This window comes from Salvia miltiorrhiza, chromosome 3 (genome assembly GCF_028751815.1).
Source record: "Salvia miltiorrhiza cultivar Shanhuang (shh) chromosome 3, IMPLAD_Smil_shh, whole genome shotgun sequence".
In the NCBI taxonomy this organism is placed as follows: Eukaryota; Viridiplantae; Streptophyta; class Magnoliopsida; order Lamiales; family Lamiaceae; genus Salvia; species Salvia miltiorrhiza.
The window spans coordinates 21,875,232-21,888,239 of record NC_080389.1 but is presented as its reverse complement, the minus strand read 5'-3'; the positions used below and the strand labels follow the sequence as shown (position 1 = coordinate 21,888,239).

Genomic DNA, 13,008 nt, shown 5'->3' with positions numbered 1-13,008 from the left:
ACCAATATGATTTGGAGTAGACGAAATGAAGACAAACTAAAAAATAAAAATTCTAAAATTAGTAAGTTAATTTTAGTAGAAAAAATATAACTTATTATTTATGAGAATAGTTTTCTTTTACTAAGAATATTAGTAGAAAAATTAACGAATAAAATAAGAAGATTAGCGTTGACATAAAGATAAAGAGATTAGTAGAAAAGTTATTTATTGCTTGAGAAAGAAAACTATTCTTTTAGAATCTATAGATCAAATATAATTGGTATAACTATTTCAAAAAAAAATTAGAATTTTAATGGAATAATTGAAAATTTGAAATTATGTGAGAAATTATCATATTTCATGTTATAATGTAGTAATTCATTATTCTTACATTATATATAATGGACAATGAATATATTTGAAGGAATCGTTAATTACTATACTATAATATTTGTAGGTGTGAACTAATTACCATAAACAAAATATATATATAAATCATCATAAATATACATATGTTATGTACTAATTGTATACTATCTATATTATAGGAAATAAATCACAAAAAATAAGTATATTGATATGTACATACATATGTTATGTACTGTATTAGACTATATACATGTATATATGTAATACCCCGTTTCCTCGAGTTAAATTTAGAATAATTTTGAATTTAGATTTAAGATGATTTACGCCGAATTGAGAAAAAAAATTTATTTTAATTCCAATAAAAATGATTTACAAAAGCATTTGTAAATTTAGTTATTAAATTTATATGCATTGCATATTTATTTAATTTAGCATTCAAGCATTTTCTCGAGCTTTTAATTAGCGAATCCTAAGTAAATATTACAGTTCCAATAATTCGACCCTGAAATTTTATTTGTCCAATCAGCATCCATACCCATCAGCCACCCTGTGTCCTCCCCATCACTTACACCTGCAACCTCCACAATTATAGTCTCCAATCTGCACTCTTCTATCTATTAGAAACATACCTCCACAATTATAGTCTCCAATCTGCACTCTTCTATCTATTAGAAACATACTTCACTCATTTTGAAAATTTTCATCGGCTCCCCAAAATCATTTCGACAGAATCCAGCGTACAAGTAAGATTTCCAAATCAGTTCCTTTACATTCTTCTCGTATGAATAAGAGCCTTCATTTCAATAGTATTCATATCTATGAACTTTCCTTTCCAGCAAACAAACAGGATCAAACACTCACTGAAATTTCTCACAAGATAACCACTTGACTTCTTTTTACCTCTGGTCATAGATCGAGCTTCAAGCTTCAAGCTTGTTCAAAACCATATACAAATTTGACATATACACAGCAACACATTTCAAGTGTTTCAATAGAATGACATTCATATATACACATATGCATACACTGCTTATATATATATTACAAGCATAACTTTTAAAAGAAAAGAAAAAGAAAGGTAGAAGAAGAGATTTGATGTATGTTGAAAAAAATGGAGTCTTGAGCCTTGTTGCGCTTGTTGAGTCGGGTTGCTGCCCCTGTTTTGGTACAAGGGTCGAGACCTTGCAGTGTTGTGTTTCTGCTGGGTTGAGTTAGTGGAGGGAAGGAGAGAGTCGACGGCGGCAGCCATGGCTGCTGTCGCCGGAAGTTTTTTTTGAGGGAGTTCAGGCGGCGGTGGTGGAAATCTGCCACTGACCGAGGAGATTGAGAGACGGAGGGAGGCGGCAGCGGTGGTCTTCGCCGTTGTCAAGGAGGGACGACGGTGGTCGACGGTGGCTTCTCGTCGGAAGGGGAAATCGCCGGGCAGAAATGAGGGAGAGAGATTTGCGGATGTTGAGTGAGAGGGAGCGAACGAGTCCAGTGGGACAGAGGGAGAGAGGGGGGGGGGGGTCGCAGTTGACGGCGGCTTGTCGCCGCTGCTCCTCCGGCGAACGTTCGCGGCGGCGCCGCTGCGTGTCTGGTGTGAGTGTGAGGGGAGTGGCTGAACCAGGAGGGGGGGGGGGGGGGGGGGGGGGGGGAAGGGGAAACTGAAGTGTGTGTGTGTGCGCGCGTGTCTGATAAGGAGGGGAGGGTAATTGGGTGTTGGGCTATGGTTGGGGTTGAGTTGTGGGCCGGTTTATTTCTTTTAATTGGGCCATTCTTCTTTTATTATTCCTTTCAGATGGGCCAATGTTTTTATTTAATTCCTTGGGCCCTAAATTTATTCATTTGGGTTGTGCAGCTTCTTTCATTTAAATGGACTGCACATAATTTAATTAATTAAACTTCTTCGAGTTTGATTAATTATTTTAAAGAATAAATTTCATAATAATATTAAATTATTATTATGTGCATATTTTAAGTAATTACTTATGCTAAGCATGACATGATATTGCACTTTAATTTGCAATAAAAGTATTTATGATTTAATTGGTTTTATCCATAAATCCAATTATTAAAGGAATTTGAGTAAGGATATTGTTGGTGTCCTTAACTCAAGAATTTTAGTTTTCATTATTTATTTATTAAATTTTGAAAACCCGGCTAAGCGAATCATAAAATGTTAAGCACTTTACCTTGACTTAAGATTAGATTAAGGAAACCTATTAAGAGTATAGATTTCTTGTAGGCTTCGTGGATCGTGAGGACTAGCACCGCTATTCCGATTCAGAGATAAGATTAAACGACAGGCATTACCTAATCAGGTGGGCTTATTTTCCAAATGTATGATTGAGCTAATGAGCTTAAATGTTTCATGAAATACAAACTGTTTATCCAATAAATATTTTTGTGCACTCTACCATGTTTAAGGCTCGTACAGTTAATCAATTGAGATTCTCTTAGGACCTAACACGTTGTTTGAGAATTGTGTACACTTGTTAGCTGACTCGGTGGGTTGATCTCCATTAGGCACTAACCAGAGGCGTTATAAGGGTGCTCGACGGGATGTGTTCCGGAGCATAGTTTATGATAGGCCTGTCTGGATTAATTTCTGAGGTTTATTTTACTTGGCTGGGTTACGCCTTCAGTTCAAGTCAGCGGGAGACAGAGATCCGTCGGTGGCTAAATGGTCCGGGATCACAGCGAGTAACCGAATGGAGTGTGCAAACGCGCGCAAAATAATTATGTATATTATGACATGTTTTAACATGCTTAGAAGTTATTTCACTTTAAAACCTTCTAAGTCATGTCAGTATGATCGGATAAACTGCTTTTACAGATTTTGAAATGTTTAAAGTTGCAGCCCATTAAGTACATTAGTACTTAGCCCAAATATTTTCAAATGTTTTTCAGGTTAACGGCTGGTGATGACGGGGCAGAGTTGAGGCTAGAGTTCAACTCCTTATTTCGACTTCCGCTGTAAAACTAGCCAGTATCTGTCTTTTGTTCCCTTGACTTAAGACTTTTATGAAATGTCTCTAAACAATATCTTTTGATGAGCCTAGACTCTTGAATTTCAAGTATGTTGGTTAATGTATGTTGGTTATCCGAAGCGTGAAACTAAACTTGTGATCCTAAAGTTAGTTGTTTGTTGATTAATTGTATCCCTTGGATATCTCTCTTTCTTCCTCCAAAGGGGCGATGCCCGATTGTTATCCCCTTTATTCGGATTTCACAAGGATTTTTCCTTGTTTATTTCAATGATTAGTCGCTCCCCAGTTATAGTTATTGATTGAAGAATTGGGGCGTGACAATATACATATAACCGATTATTAATATGTGAATGAATTAGTCAATATTGACATATTTATGATATCAACTAATTATCATATTTAATGCTTTAATTAATTGTTAATTACCAAATTTAAGATAGGACTAAATAGTGACTGGTATAGAAATTACACTCTAGTTTTGGGCGGGAAAAAAATTGTGAAGTTGGATGAGCTTTTATATATATATAGATATAGATTAGTACTTGGGCCAGTAAGTCTTGATGGGCCTGCTAAATTATCTAATGGGCTTAGTTTGAAATATTGCTGCTGGGCTTTGAATTAGTTAGTTTAATAATATGAAGTTAGGCCTTAATTATTAAATTGGGCTGAATTATTATTTTGAGCCTAATAATTTTGTATAAGGGAATATTAACTACTAACCAATAATTAGAATGCTTAGTTAAATTATCATGTAGAATTATTTAGTTAATGATTATTTATTAAATTAGTGTGAGTAAAGTTATGATTAACGCCAAAGTTATGATTATCGCAGTTCAAGTCTATATTGGTAGGCTTTATTCCATAATTCCCAATAGAACTATCACTTCAAGACCAACATAAGTAATCTTCAAAAATCAAGTTTATATCCTTTCCTCATTATTTATTAGTCAGTTATTTTATACTGAAGGTTAGATACAAGAAAGAAGGTGAAATAATAGTTCATAGTTACATGTATCATTAGACCACGATCAGATGATCTTTCTTATGCAAAGGTCAAGGTTTAAATTACGTTGTAGTTAAACAAAATTTGTGAACTATTATCATTGCCTATCAATTTTAAGATTTATGTATGATACCTATCCGACACCAACAGTTATTTTAATCGAACTCGGGTCCTATTCTATCCAGATGATAGACAAGATTAGTGTACACAAGGGACCGTGAGCCGATTTAGCTTATCGGCCAGTCTGTGCCATGAGCCGGTTTAGCGCATTGGCCGGTCTGTGACCGTAGATGGTAGCCACCTTCTCAGCAGACAATTATCATTGCATATATGGTAGAAAATAAAGAAACATAGTCTGATGAGACGAGCTATAATACAAGTAAAATGACTAGTGGGTACAGACTTTTTACTAAAACTTATGTGCGCCATGAGAAAAGGCATGACAAATTACAGCTCTAGTATGCATGTATATAGCTTTGACTCGTGCCCACTGAGTATCTTATACTCAACGTTGTATGTATTTATAAACGTGCAAGTTGAGTAGAGGCGATGATGAGATGATGTCGAGCGGTCCTTTTTGTTATATTTGAATGTAAATACTGAGGCGCATGTCTTGAACATGCTTCTCAAGATAGTCATTCCGCTACGAGCACTTGTTTTGTTTAGAAATCACAATACGTATTTCCTATTGTTATCTTTATATATAAATTACACATTTTTGCTCATTATAATCCTTTCCAATTTATAAAGAGTGATTTATTTATGTGTTAGAGTTTTCTTTCGCTTCAGACCAAACATTCGATCAATCTTGATGAATTTATTCACTTTCTTATTCCCGCTTCTTAATTCCCTCTCTTGGTCACGATTCCCCGAATTAAGTATCCTTAGTTAAGCCCGATCGTGACAAGTTGAGGGAGGAAGAACCAGTGCACGTCCAATTACGATTGAATTCATCGAGGAAGAAATAACACAGCGACGGCGGGACTCCACAAAGGTGAGAATGGCGGCTAGAGGATGGCTAAGATTTTTGAGCGGCGACGGGAGAAGGGCTACTAGAATTCTAGTGACGATAATGAAGTTTGATTTTGGTGAAGCGGGAGAACAAATTTCAGATTTAGTAATAATTTTTTGTAAACTCTAAAATATTTTCTCTAATAAAAGCTTTTGAAGTAAATTACATAGATGTTTGTAGTGTAGCTAGCAAAACCCATGCTTTATTTATTTATTTATTTATTTAAATATTAATTTATTTTATTTTTTTTTATATTTTAATAAATAATTTTAGTAATATTTTTTATAAAATTAAAAAATATAACATTAATAACTTTTTAGTTTATTTATTCAAGAAATAATTTAAAAAATATTCAATTTTTTTACTATGATTAACGATAAGTCGATAATAGACTATGTTTGTAGATACGGTAGTAATTACACGCACAAAAACTACATTTCAAAAGCAATCGTAGTAAAACAAACTATGTATATAGGTCTTGAGCTCGATCTTCCTTAGCAACACTACTTAAATTTTTTTTAAAAAAATACAATATTATTTATTTTTAATTATAATATATTTTACTTTTATTTAGTTAAATGCTAATTCAAAAAATTCATTTCATTTTCTGAAAATAATCTAGCACCTTTTAAAAAAATAAATTAAATACTCCCTTCCCATTAGGCTTGTCCCATTTCTTTTGAGCATGATTATTAAGGATAGTAAAAAATGTATAAAGCATATTGTTTGTAGTGTAAAGTCACTACCAATATAGAAACAAGACAAGATTAATGGGACAAACCCAAAAAGAAAAATAAGATCAAATCAATGGGACGGAGGGAGTATTACATAGTGGAACCAATAATAATTAATTAATGGTTTGCAAAGCAAGGGATTGAAATATAAAGAATTGGGAGCCCTAATCTAGAATTGAAGGTATTATAAAATAATTAAATCAATCAAAATAAAATAACCTCTAATTTATTTAAATATAATTGTAATCATTAAAATGATAATATAAAATTATTTCAATTTCAAGTCATTTTAATAATTAAAATTAACTCCAATTTATTTAAATACTAATTTTTAAATAAACTTTTTTTTCTAATTTTTAATTTTTAGATCAAATTTTTTTATTAAACAGATATTATATCATTTTAAAAAATAAATTGATAAAAAAATATATATATAAAGAAAGAGATGCTCATACATAACATCAACCATAATGGTTGAAATAATTGTTATAAAAGACTTTTATATATAACGTTTCTCTTAACGCTTTAAGAATCGTTATAAAAGAGACACTCATAGATAACACATTCCATAACGGTTTAGCAGTACCATTATGTATATGATGCTCATGCATAACAGTGTCCATAACGGTTGAACTAACCATTATAAAAGACGTTTATATATAACGCTTCTCGTAACACTTTAACTATCGTTATAACCGAGACGCTCATAGATAACACATCCCATAACAGTTCAATAGTATTGTTATGCATATGACTGATAGATAACGCTCATACATAACACATTACTTCATACCGTTATATATGCAACAAAGAATGACTAATCCTTAGAACATGTGGTGAGATGCGATTTTTAACATCCAATGTGAGTACGTGTGCAGATACAGTAACACATGATGTAACAGATAATGTACATACTAAAATACCAAGAATGATAACCCAGATCGGTTAACAACCTACGTCTGGGGGGCCTCGTCTAGGAAAAAATATCAACTATGTGAAGTTAAGATATACAAGTACTTACTCAATAAGATACCATTTTACTTAGACTCAACATCTTCCCAAAACTGTACCAATGGTGAATAATTGAAAGCTAGACAACGATGCACACCTAATCCCTTGAGAAACAAGAACCAACAATAAAGAAGAGTTCATAACTCTTTACAATATACACTCAAGTGTATAACTCACAAACACTCTTCTAGAATAAATAAATGTAGTGTATCAGTGGCTGTACTACAAACTGTAACAATTCCAGGGGGACACCTAGCAGGAACAAGAATTCTCGACTACATTGCGAGAGCTGTTATGAACGAAAATCCCCAACCATCTTGAACGAAATATGGCCTCCTTATATAGATTTCAAGTCTCAATCTTCTCTTGTAGCCCAAGTTAATCATTTCCTAGTCATAGATGAAAACAGGAGTTCTAGCTCGATTAGGACTTTGCTTGGATGATCTTGATCTATCTGTAACTATGCTCCAATAAGGCTTCATTAAATCTGTAAATTCTTGGCCATGTATATCCATAAAAATTGTATAAGATAACTCCAAAGTTATCTACAAAATTCGCATGTTGATAGCTTTTAACTGTCTCAACTCCCACTTAGAACATACGAAGATACTGTTTGAACTCAGAAGAACATCTGTGAATACTATTACTTGTGTGCATAATGACAATATAATAATAGAGTACAAATTTACTCTAACAATGCATATAGATAAAACTACATACATACCAGAAATTTATCGAACTATTATCTATTGTCAAAAAAGTGCTCATACATAACGATTTTGAAAAAAATCGTTATGTATCATGTGCAATTTTCTTGTAGGGAGAGGTACAATATGAATAAAATTTTCAAATATTAAAAAAAAATAATCAATTTTTAAGTTTTTAATCTGAATTTTTCTTAATGCATGTAATTCAACATAATGCATATGTATAAACACGAACATGCGTAAGCGTAACTTTGCACACAAAAATGCATTCCATTGTGACAACATCAATCATATTTTTGTGTGAAAAGTTATGCATATTTGTGTTTATATATATGCATTTATGTGTTTATAAATATATGCATATTTGTGTTCAACTCTATGCATAATTCAGGCGACGAGAGGTAACTGATAAGTCACCTAGTGCAATGCATTTTGTGTTCAATTATATACATTATAAAAAATTAGATATTAAAAAAATTAAAATATTTTTTTTAATATCCAAAATTTTTATTCTCATTTTACCATTGAGTGTATTTTTTCTTGAAATGCCTCTATCACGTGTGGCGTTCTTGGTACGCCACATAGATGAAATGTGTAGTCCAAAATTGATACTAGATAAGGGCAGGGGCGGATACACCATGGAACATGGGGGTGCAGTTGCATCCCAAAAAAAAAAAAAATTTACTAGTATTAATATGTATTATAGAATTTTTTGTACATCTAAAGTGTGCACCCCCATGGCCCCATTTTAAACTAAAACTAGAATGATCCAATTCATATTAAATATTTATTGCTTGTTGGCCCACAAGCCCATAAAGGAACAATTGTTGGAGCCTATCACTTTAGCCCACAAGAAGACAAATAAGTTAATCTTAATTAAATAAAAATTGGCCAAAATGAATTGGGATTAGGGATAGCAACATTAAAAAAAGAAGACAGAAGTGCTGTGCGCGCCCAAGTCCCGACAACAGCAAAATTCGAAGTTCATCTGTTCATGCTTGGCGAATGATCCACTCCATTCGACGACGGATATCATATTTTGATTCATTGCTTCTTTGTTAATTATTCAAGTGTTTGGTTTTGAAAAGCACAATTGAAGGTATTAATTTTTAAACCCTAAATTAATATTTTACTTTTCAAATATTTTAGTTTAATGATAAACTTTGTTTGAATATTTAATTGTTAGAATATTTTTACTTTATTTTTATTGTTAAATGTGGCTATGAATCTATTTAGTTTATTTTATAATTTATATTTCTATATTGAATATATAGGAAATGAAGAGTGATGCATCTAAACCAAAAAAATCAAAAGAAATGGTAAAACAATCCAATCTCCAACATTTTATGTTCAAGAAAAGAAATAGTGAGAATCCTTCTAGTGCTAATGTCGTTCCTACAAATGATTTACCTCAAGAAAAGGCTATGGATTTGGGTGGTTTAAATGCTAATAGTGTTGTGCCATTGGAGGAGAAAGAATTGATTTATGATGTTGAGCTTCTTCCTCATGATCCGGTAAAAAGAATTAGCATAATGGATTATCCTCCAAATATGCGCGATTCAATTAGAAGAGCCTATATTCTTAAAAAGCCTTGCCAACCAAAAAGTCATGATTTTCCTCAAAAAGACTTTGGAGCTTCATCACGCCGATTTATTCCTTCTTGGTTTAAAAAATGGGATTGACTTGAATATAGTATTGAGAAAGATGCCGCATTTTGTTTTGTTTGCTACTTGTTCAAGAATGAAGTGGAAAATAATATGGGGGGAGATGCATTTGTCAATGGAGGGTTTAAGTCTTGGAATAAATTACCGGATAGGTTCGCGAAACATGTTGGTGGAGTTAAAAGTATTCACAATCTTGCTTATGAGAAATATGTGAATTTAAGAGATGGCAAAAGGAAATCAATTCTTGTTTCTTTTGATAATGCCAATGACTTGACTCAAAGAGAGTATGAAATTCGCTTGAAAGCTTCAATTTCTTGTGTGCGTTATCTATTGCGACAAGGCTTGGCATTTCGAGGACATAGAGAAAGTGAAGAATCCCTTAATAGAGGAAATTTTATTGAACTTTTGAAATGGTTGAAGGCACATAATGAATCTATTTCAAAGGTCACTTTAGAAAATGCTCCAGGGAATTGCCAATTGATAGCTCCAATGATTCAAAAAGATATTATCAATTGTTGTGCTAAAGAAACAACTATGAGAATATTGGAGGAGCTTGGTGATGATTACTTTGCTATATTGGCCGATGAGTCGAGTGATGTGTCCCAAAAGGAACAACTAGCTCTTTGTTTGCGATATATTGAAGGAAAAACAGGAAAGATAGTGGAGCGATTTATTGGACTTGTTCATGTTGGTGATACCACAACTTTGTCTCTTAGAAGTGCAATTATGTCTTTACTTGTTGAACATTCATTGAGTCCATCTAAGATTCAAGGGCAAGGGTATGATGGGGCTAGTAACATGAAGGGTGAGATAAATGGTCTCAAGACCTTAATTATGCAAGACACCCCAAGTGCCTACTATGTTCATTGTTTTGCTCATCAACTTCAACTAACTCTTGTAGTCGTTGCTAAAAAGAACAATGATTGTGTTTGGCTCTTTGATACGCTTGCAACGTTGTTGAATGTGATTGGAGTTTCTTGTAAAAGAAGAGAAATGCTTCGAGAATTTCAAGCACAAAAAATTGCTCAAGCTTTGGAAGTTGGTGAACTTGATACGGGATCCGGGTTAAATCAAGAACTTGGTTTGAAGAGGCCGGGAGAAACTCGTTGGGGCTCTCATTACAAAACTCTTGTGAATGTCATGAACTTGTTTTCTACAATTGTTAAAGTTCTTGTGATGATTGGGGAGAATGGCTCTAATTCGGATGATAAGGTAAAAGCTCAAGGCATTTTGTACCCACTAGAATCATTTGATTTTATTTTCATGGCACAACTAATGTCTACTATACTTGGGTACACTAATGATTTGTGTCTTGCTCTGCAAAGAAAGGATCAAGATATTGTTGGTGCTATGAGACTTGTCACTTTGACAAAAGTTGTATTACAGAAAATGAGGGAGAATGGATGGGAGGCTCTTTTAGATAAAGTTACCTCATTTTGCAATGATAATGACATTGGTGTTCCAGATATGGAGTCTCGATATATCCCTCAAGGAAGATCAAAGCGGTTTGCTCAACAAGTTTCATATATCTTCATCATTTCCGAGTTGACGTGTTTCTAGAAGTAATTGATTTACTACTTCAAGAACTTGACAATCGATTTGATGAGGTCAATATGGAGTTGCTTATATGCATGGCTTGCTTAGATCCTAAAGATGGCTTCTCTTCTTTTGACAAGGAAATGGTACTCAAACTTGCAACTTTTTATCCCACTGAATTTTCAAGCATTGATTTGATGGCTCTTGAATGCCAACTTGATATATTTATGGAGGACATGAAAAGAGATGTTGGGTTTCAAAATTTACAAGATGTTGGTTCTCTTTTGATGAAGCTTGTTGAAACTAAGAGACATGTGACTTATCCTCTAATATTTTTGCTCATCAAGTTGGTGTTGATTATTCCTGTTGCTACTGCAAGTGTAGAGAGAGCATTTTCTGGAATGACGTATGTCAAGAATAGGCTACGAAATAGCATGGGTGATCAAGTTCTAAATGATTGTTTGGTTACTTTCATTGAGAAAGATATGTTTCTACAAGTTTCCGATGACGAGGTTGTGAAACGCTTTGAAGAAATGAAGACTCGTCGAAAGATAAATTAGATAGTTATGTAATTTTCTTTTGTATTTTTAACAATATTTTGGAATGTAATGTTTTTAACATTAAATATCTTTTACTTTTATGCTTATGAAAAAAAAAATTGTACCCCCAATTTTAAAATCCTGGATCCGCCACTGAATAAGGGTTAGATACTACAAAATCTCATTCATATATATATATGTAAACATAATTCCTAAATTAGTACAAAGACGAGGAAAGTTTACGTGATCTCACTCCTATATATATTCGATAAATTATGGGAAAGAATAGCTACGACTTTCTTGTGGTGTTTCAAAACCGTTCCTTGTAATGCATGGATTATGGTTGGACATGTTACACATATTATAACCACTGGATGCCATAATTTTCAGAAAAAAGGAATAATTTTATGTTCCTTTCTCACCAAAATAAGTCTCACTATCACATTGATTAGTTGTGGAACTAATCAGACTGACACAGAAAATCTCATTAAGAATCTTTTTATTTAAAATACGATTAAGATTTAGACAAGAATGTTCTGTCTAAATAGTTATGAACTACATTAACAAATAGAAGTTGGTTAATTAAAAATTTTAATGCAGGAACGGTCTAATATTTTATTGTACATTGCTTATCAATTAACATTCAACTGAACCATCCTGATTATTATAATCTAGGTTACAACCATGTGCACCTAGTCACCTTTGAAGAAGAAAGAAACTATGTTTCATAACATTCTACTAATGAATGAATGTCACTAAATAAACCGCATATTTATATATTTTATGCAGATAACTCGTAGCCATTATCGAGGTGCACACTAAGTAAATTTGACTTATATGAAATAGGCATACTAAATAAGAGAAATTAATCACACTAATAAAATTTAAGCGTGACAAACTCCGTCTAAAAAACATTAATGAAATTCGAATTTTCGAGGGGACATTAACTGTCCATTTATGAATGTGTAAGTGGTGAACTTTTCATATGTTTAGGGTCAGATCTCAAGATTAATACTCAGTAGATATTTTTTCTGTTGACCCTACTAGATATTAGTTAAGTCTAGATACAGGTCAATTATACAAAATTATCGGTAGACATTACTTAGTTTAGATTTCTTTATCTGCACAAAGTAGTTACCAAATGAATGGGTTAAAACTCGTAAGTTAACTGAATGTTTGATTGGTGTGGTTTGGAAAAGAGATACTGGTATATATTCTTTGCTCTTTTGGGATTAAAAAAGAAAAGAAAAATTAATGAGAATTTGATTTTTAAAATCCACTCAAAAAATTGCCATTAAAAAAAAAAAAAAAACTCATATATGGACCTTGCTTGAAACTTAGGGGCATTTACTTTGTATAATTGAATATTTTATCTTCAATAATAGAATTTCTCCAATTTCACTATTTTAGTTCAAATGATAAAAATAATCAAAGCTAATCTTTCAAAGTAAACGCCCCTTATAGTATTAATTAACCTTTCTC

At 32.7% G+C, this 13,008-nt stretch overlaps 1 protein-coding gene and 1 long non-coding RNA gene across 2 annotated transcripts; both read left to right on the top strand.

Annotated features, from left to right (window-relative positions):
* Positions 1 to 978: 978 nt before the first annotated feature.
* LOC131015610 (uncharacterized) lies at positions 979 to 3,480 on the top strand. The gene is made up of 4 exons (XR_009098593.1): positions 979 to 1,091; positions 2,576 to 2,651; positions 2,857 to 3,073; positions 3,241 to 3,480. It is a non-coding gene; the product is annotated as an uncharacterized LOC131015610 (long non-coding RNA).
* Positions 3,481 to 9,544: 6,064 nt separating this feature from the next.
* LOC131018527 (uncharacterized) lies at positions 9,545 to 11,011 on the top strand. Its single transcript, XM_057947246.1, has one exon. The coding sequence runs from the start codon at positions 9,545 to 9,547 to the stop codon at positions 11,009 to 11,011; it is 1,467 nt and encodes a 488-aa protein (XP_057803229.1).
* Positions 11,012 to 13,008: the final 1,997 nt, after the last annotated feature.